General features: G+C 57.2%; 1 protein-coding gene across 1 annotated transcript; it reads left to right on the top strand.

Moving 5' to 3' along the window:
- The first annotated feature begins 3866 nt into the window (after positions 1–3866).
- Positions 3867–7556, top strand: LOC113940956. The gene is made up of 8 exons (XM_027632108.1): positions 3867–4528; positions 4769–4833; positions 4942–5259; positions 5540–5687; positions 5928–5992; positions 6107–6424; positions 6709–6856; positions 7096–7556. The coding sequence occupies exons 1-8, from the start codon at positions 4414–4416 to the stop codon at positions 7554–7556; spliced, it is 1638 nt and encodes a 545-aa protein (XP_027487909.1). The 5' UTR covers positions 3867–4413.
- Positions 7557–7708: the final 152 nt, after the last annotated feature.

The following is a 7708-nucleotide window of genomic DNA, read 5'->3' on the forward strand; positions in this document are numbered from 1 at the left end:
GACCTACCTTACAGGCCACCAAAGAGAGCTGGGAGGGTGGCTGTGCTCTTCCTGCTCTCCCTGTCTGGGTGACCTGGGTCCTGCCGTGCCCTCCTTAACAAGGCCACACCCACATTTTCCTGCTCCTGTTTGCCATAGACAAGGTTATTTGAACTCCCTGAACCAGTTTATATGACCAAGAAACAACCGGGACTCCCTTCCCTGATGATCTGATTATACCTTGCAAGGCAGCTGGGCTCAGCTGGGAGCACTTTCTCCCAGCAGTTTAAATCTCCCACAAATGCCCTCAGCTCCAAGCAATGATCAAATGATTAGAGCTTGCAGGGCAGCTGGGCTGGGCTGGGCTGGGCTGGGCTGGGCTGGGCTGGGCTGGGCTGGGCTGGGCTGGGCTGAGCTGAGCTGAGCTGAGCTGAGCTGAGCTGAGCTGAGCTGAGCTGAGCTGGGCTGGGCTGAGCTGAGCTGAGCTGAGCTGGGCTGGGCTGGGCTGAACATGGAAGAGCTTCTCCATGCAGTATAAATCTCTGACAAAGAACCTCAGTTCCTCTCTTGGTCATCTCAGAAGGCATCAAAGGACAGCTGAGCTGACCTGAGCTGGTCTGCTCGGATGCTAGGACAGAGAGCGCTTCCTGCCCATGGAGTGCCCAGGCTAGCCTACCAACTGCACCAGAAACCATGAAGATAAGGGGTTTCTTTCCAGGGAAAAAAGACTGATGTTTGCTTGCAGGAATTGCAGAGCTGAAATGGGCAGTCCAGCTCCAAAAATTGAATATGGAAGAGGATAAATCCCAGACAAAAGGTACTAGGACACAAAGCTCTTGCTGCCCATGGAGTCCCCAGGCTGGCCCACCAACTGCACCAGAGAGTCAAATGTTCCAGGCTTTCTTTGCTGGGGATAAGGGTTGTTGTTTGCTTTTCTCAGCCCTGCACTCAAATTGCCAGTCCCACTCCGAAAATTCCATACGGACAAAGATTCCTCCCAGACCAAAGGGTGCCAGGACACAAAGCTCTTGCTGCCCATGGAGTGCCCAAGCTGGCCCACCAACTGCACCAGAAACCCAAATCTGACAGGCTTTCTTTGCTGGGGATAAGAGCTGTTGTTTGCTTTTTTTAGCCCTGCGCTCAAACTGCCAGTCCCACTTCCAAGATTGCATACAGACCAAGAATCCTGCTGGACCAAAGGTGCTAGGACAGAAAGATCTTGCTGCCCGTGGAGTGGCCAGGCTGGCCCACCAACTGCATCAGAAAAATAAAGATGCCAGGCTTTCTTTGCTGTAGAAAAGGACTGTTGTTTGCTTTTTTCAACCCTGTGCTCAAACTGCCAGCTTGACTGCCAAAATTGCATAGGGGCCAAGATTCCTCCCAGACCAAAGGTTGCTGTCCATGGAGTGCCCACTCTTGCCCACCAACTGCCCTCAAAAGCCAAAGGTTCTAGGCTTTCTTTGCTGAGGATAAGGGCTGTTGTTTGCTTTATTCAGCCCTGCGCTGCAGCTGCCAGCCCAACTCCCAAAATTCCATACAGATGAAGATTCCTGCCAGACCAAAGGTGCCAGGACAGAAAGCTCTTTCTGCCCATGGAGTGCCCAGGCTGGCCCACCAACTGTACCTGAAAGCCAAAGGTTGCAGGCTTTCTTTGCTGGGGATAAGGGCTGTTGTTTGCTTTTTTCGGCCATGTGCTCCAAAAAGCCAGTAACAGGCTTTTTCTCCCAGGAAAGAAAGCCTGTAAGCTTTGGGTTTCAGATGCAGTTGGTAGGCCAGCCTGGGCACTCCATGGGCAGCAAGAGCTCTGTCCTGGCACCTTTTGTCTAGTAGGAATCCAAGCCGTATAAATCCCTGCTTTGCTTCAGCTTCTGCTTCTTTTTCCTTTGTTCCCAGTTCACAAGCTCAGGTTTTGCTGCTAGAGGCTCAGGCTTTGGTCTTTCCATTCCCTACCAATGCATGGGAGAGGCCGTAAGCAGCCCCCAGGCAGCCCCCTGGCTCCCTGACAGCCAGCTGCTCTGGCACTTGCCAGTGGTGTCTCCCATCCCTGTGGCAGAAGCCCTGGGGGCCTTGGCAGGGGGGTGGGGACACCCCCAAAGGGGCCAGACTGACCTGCCTGGGGACAAAGAGGGAAAAGGGGGCCCTGCCGGGCCACCTCTGCTGGGTGTTACCGGTGAGGAACAGAGGCAAAGGGCCAGCCTGGGCTCAGGGCCCTCAGAGCTGCTGCCAGCACAGAGAGGGCGCGGGGCTCCTGGGGCAGGGATGCGCAGTCGCTGCTGCCCAAGCAGCTCCGTGTCACAGAGAACAGCAGGAGGCTGTGCACAGGATCAGCAGCACCCACGATGCCTGGGCCTCCTCACCCAGGCACCCACACCGGCCAGGATGCCTGAAGTGGGGATACTGTGCACACAATTGCATGGGGTTTGGAAAGGGCTTCAGGGAAAGTGGCCACAACAGCTTTCTATTGACTGCCCAGCCTCACAACAACACTTAGCACCTTCAGGGGCAGCCTGTCATCCTGGCTCACTTCTGTGGCCATGCCTGAGGGCAGAGTCACCTTCCAGACTCAGGTGTCCCAAGGCAGTGGCACTGGGGCCATCCTTAGAGACTGTGATGGGATATGAGCCTTGGGGTGCAGTTGCTGAAAGTCTCCTCCATGCAGGCACCTTAAAAACACATGTATGGGCTTCTAAACTCTAAATCCAGGCCTTCCCGGAATGGAAGGAAGAAGCAGCAGAAGCTGAAGCAGGGCCTCATATGGCTCAGGTTCCAGGATGGAGGGAAGTCAGCACTGTGGTGTCTGCTAGAAAGACGGCCCATTTCATAAGCTCAGGTTTTGCTGCTAGAGGATCCTACTTTGGGCTTGCTGGAGCCCATTCCCTACCAATGCATGGCCCCTCATTGTTCTTGGATCAACTGTTCTGGACCCATGGGAACATGTGTGCCCTCTGTCCATGCCAGAGCAGCAACTGGCAGAACACATCTGTTTCCAGCACTTGTCTTGGCTGCTCCTTCCAGTGGGGTGGCACCTTAATCAGAGACACGGAACAGGTTTGCATCCCAGAGTTCTCCCTATCCCCTTTGCTTTCCCCCAATGCCCTGGATATCAGCTGAGTCGCATTCAGACACACAGCAACTGGAGCTTTGAACGTCAGACTGGACAGCTTTTATTTTGCAGAACGCAGAAAAAAAGTCCAAATAACACGAGGAAGCTTGACAGGATTTCTGAGCAATCTAATCTTCATGTGAAACTCAGCAACTGATGGTGGTTTTCTGCTGCAGGTCATCACTTCCATGCAAAAATCATTCCTGCAAGGAGAAACTGCTCCTGTGTTCTGACAGATGCCGAGCGCTGCCACCAATTGCTCCAAGTGCTGCTCCCAACAGCCCCCTGCAAGAGCACAGACATCAGTGCCCGTTGGCTTTGGCTGCCCTCTGGCAGAGAAGTCCCCCAGGGGCACAGTTCTTTGGGGCAGGAGACGGGCACCACTCCTGCCAGGACTCAGGGCGGTGGCAGGTCTCCTTCGGTGAGGCCTTGCCAGAGCTGCTGATTTTGGTGCAGCCCCGGCCAACAGGGTTGGAGCAGCATTGGTGCCCTTGCCCCCGCATTCCTTCTGTGTGTCACAGCCCCGTGTTTGGGAGGACCACCAGCCGGCATTTCTCCCAGGGAGCCCATGCCAGCTTCTGTGGAGGCCTCGTGCCCTTCCCGCTGCGGCTGCGTTGGCAACCGAGGGGGATACTTCTGCTGCTGTGGGCGGGCACAGCAGGGGTGGGTTTGCTTAGTTTTTGAATTGTGCCTAAAGTTCATGTCCAACTGTCTTAGATACTTTGGAGAACAAACTCCTTCTGACCTGGGGCAGGTGGCTGGGCTGGGGGAGGCGCCAGGGCAGGTGGCAGTGTGTCACAGGGCCCTTCGTGACACGGTGGGCATTGCCGATGGCATGGAACAGGGCAGGTTGTCACAGGGCCTTTGTGACACGTGATGACATAGTACTGGTGGTGACGTGGCCACGTCTCAGTGCTCCTCGGAGCATGCGACGGGATAGACGGGATAGAGCGGTGCTGTGTGGAGCCCCCACGCAGTCAACTCCTTCCTTTCTGACCCGGAGCGTTTTGGAGGTGTTTCTGTGGTGCAGGTGTCCTCAAGGCCAGACCGCGGGACTTGGTGACACGGAGCTTTGGCAAGGTGTCCCCAACCCCTGTGACAAGTGCCCGTGAGGCCGCGCTGCACAACTTGATAACCCATAGCGTTTCCTAGGCTTTTCTCTCCTTCAGTTGCCCTCGAGGCCAGACCGCAGGATTGGTGACCCGGAAATTTTCCGGGGAGTCTCCAATCCTTGCGGAAGGTGGCCTCGAGGGCAGCCTGCAGGACTTGGTGACCCGGAGATCTTCCGAGGTGTCTCTCTCTTGCAGGTACCCTCAAGACCAGACTGTGGGATGCTAGGAAGACGCCTGAGCCTGCTCAGGCCCTTTCGGAAGAAGAAGGAAGGCCCTGGGACTACTCCAGCACAGCAGTCTGAGGAGGTGGAGCAGTTCCAGCCCCTGCAGGAGGGTGAGTGGCAGAGCTGGGCCACAGGGCTGGTGGCTGCAGCCAGATGGGCCTCTTCCCATCCCATCCTCTATGGACATGGCCAGGGAAAGGGAGGGGCGAAGAGGGCTTGGGGCTGATCCCCCGGCAGCTCCATGCACTGGGCATGCCAGGGCTGGCCCTGCCTGCGGAGCACAGGGCTGGGCTGTGTTCTCTGGCCTGTCCCACAGCCCCTCAGCTCTGACCACGCTCACTCTTTACCAGATCCAGGCCAGAACCAGACACAAGAGCAGGACCGTGCCCGTGGCCGCTTCCGCCGGACAGTACAGGTGCCAGCAGCCATCCCCCCCCTGGGCTGAGCATGCTGTCAGTCTGGCACCACTATTGGAGCTCTCCATGATACATCCCTCTCTTCCCTGCCCTTCGTTCTCCCGCAGGGCTTTCTGAAAATGTTGGGCGTTCGGCGTAGAAAGTACAGAATCACACCAACTGAGGTCATGGCACAGCCTGACCCCACGCCAGCTGAGCTCAAGGCGGACCCTGATGTCGGCACCGCCTCAATTGATGGCACAGCAAACTGTGACACCGCGGTGACCGATCACATGACAAATTCCAACACGGCACTGCCTGAGCTCACCATGGAGGCTGATGGTGCAACGACTGAGGGCATCGCAGATGCTGACAGCACACCCATTCAGCGCCTGCCAGATGCTCTCATTCTGGATATTCTTGACGAGGGAGTTATCTCTGTGGAAGTAAGCAGCCTGTGGCTAGGGACTGTCTGGCCCCTCAAGCTGGGTCTGCTGGGCCCCCTCAGCCTCTGAGGCTCGCACAGTGTGGTGGGAAGGGAAGGACTTCTCAGGGGCAGCTGGGGAATTGCTCCCTCTGGCAGCTCTAAGTGCCCCATGTCCTCTCCAGGCCAGACTGCGGGACTTGATGACCTGGAGCATTCCAAACAGTCCTCTGTTGCAGATGCCTTTAAGGCACTTGTGCAGGATTTGGTGACCAGAGATTTCCATGCCATGTCTCCTGCAGGAAACCATGAACCAAGACAGAGACATGGAGCGGAGACCCCCCAGGGTGCCCAAGTTGGCCTGGGTGAAAAAAGGGGAGGAGGAAAGCCCTGGGGCTGCCCCAGCACTGCAGCCTAAGAAGGTGGAGCAGTTCCAGCCCCTGCAGGAGGGTGAGTGGCAGAGCTGGGCCACAGGGCTGGTGGCTGCAGCCAGATGGGCCTCTTCCCATCCCATCCCCTATGGACATGGCCAGGAAAAGGCGAGGGGGAAGAGGGCCCATGGCTGATCCCCCCGCAGCTCCATGCACTGGGCATGCTGGGGCCATCCCTGCCTGTGGAGCGCGGGGCTGGGCTGTGTTCTCTGGCCTGTCCCGAAGCCCTTCAGCTCTGACGACGCTCACTCTTTGCCAGATCCAGGCCAGAACCGGACACAAGAGCAGGACTGTGCCCGTGGCCACTTCCACAGAGCTGATCAGGTACCTGTAACCATCGCCACCTGGGCTGGGCCTGCTGTCACTGCTCAGCCTGGCACCACTGTCAGAGCTCTCCATGGCATATCACTCTCTTCCCTGCCCTTTGTTCTCCTGCAGAGAGTGCGGAAATCCAAGGGCATTCGGCGTAGAAAGACCAGGACATCACCAACCAAGGTCATGGTGCAGCCTGACCCTACACCGACGGAGCTCAAGGCAGACTCTGATGTCGGCACCGCCTCAATTGATGGCACAGCAAACTGTGACATGGCGGTGACCGATTACTTGACAAACTCCAACACGGCACTGCCTGAGCTCACCATGGAGGCTGATCATACAGGGACTGAGGGCATTGTAGATGCTGACAGCATACCTGTTGAGTACCTGCCCGATGCTCCCAGCCTGGACGCTCTTTGGGAGAGAGTTCTCTCTGCTCAAGTAAGCAGCCTGTGGGTAGGGACTGTGTGGGCCCTCTAACCAGGTCTGCTGGGCCCTCTCAGCCTTCGAGGCCACGACAGTATGGTGGGAAGGGAAGGACTCCTTGGGGGAAAGTGGACAAGTTGCTCCTTCTGGCAGCTCTCCAACTGCCCCATGTCCCCTACAGGCCAAACTGTGGAACTTGATGACTCAGAGCATTCCCAAGGCTCCTGTATAGCAAGTACCTTCAAGGCACTTGTGCAGAACTTGGTGAGCCAGGCTTCTCCATGCCATGTCTCCTGCAGGAAACCATGGACCAAGACAGAGACATGGAGCGGAGACCCCCCAGGGTGCCCAAGTTGGCCTGGGTGAAAAAAGGGGAGGAGGAAAGCCCTGGGGCTGCCCCAGCACTGCAGCCTAAGAAGGTGGAGCAGTTCCAGCCCCTGCAGGAGGGTGAGTGGCAGAGCTGGGCCACAGGGCTGGTGGCTGCAGCCAGATGGGCCTCTTCCCATCCCATCCTCTATGGACATGGCCAGGGAAAGGGAGGGGGAAGAGGGCCCATGGCTGATCCTCCCGCAGCTCCATGGGATGGGCATGCTGGGGCCATCCCTGCCTGTGGAGTGCAGGGCTGGGCTGTGTTCTCCAGCCTGTCCCACAACCCCTCAGCTCTGACCACACTCACTCTTTGCCAGATCCAGGCCAGCACCAGACAAAAGAGCAAGACCGTGCCCGTGGCCGCTTCCACAGAACTGATCAGGTACCTGCAGCCATCCCTCCCTGGGATGGGCCTGCTGTCACTGCTCAGTCTGGCACCACTGTCGGAGCTTTCCATGGCACATCCCTTTCTTCCCTACCCTTTGTTCTCTTGCAGAGGTTGCAAAAGTCTGTTCCTGTTCGCCGTAGAAAGACCAGGGCCTCACCAACTGAAGTCTTGGCAAAGCCTGAGCTCAACCCAACCAAGCTCAAGGCCAAGGTTGACGCCCCAGAGACTGAGGGCATCCCAGACGCTGACAGCACACCCATTCAGCGCCTGTCTGATGCTCGCAGTCTGCACGTTCTTGAGAAGAGAGTTGTCTCTGTGGAAGTAAGCAGCCTGTGGCTTGGGACTGTCTGGCCCCTCAAGCTGGGTCTGCTGGGCGCCCTCAGCCTCTGAGGCCAGCATAGCATGGTGGGAAGGGAAGGACTTCTCGAGAGATAGTGGGCAAATTCCTCCCTCTGGCAACTATTCAACTTCTCCATGTCCCCACCTGGCCAGACTATGAGATTTGATGACCCAGAGCATTCCCAAGGCTCCTCTGTTGCAGG

This window comes from Corapipo altera, unplaced genomic scaffold (genome assembly GCF_003945725.1).
Source record: "Corapipo altera isolate COAL_440 unplaced genomic scaffold, ASM394572v1 60771, whole genome shotgun sequence".
Lineage (NCBI taxonomy): Eukaryota > Metazoa > Chordata > Aves > Passeriformes > Pipridae > Corapipo > Corapipo altera.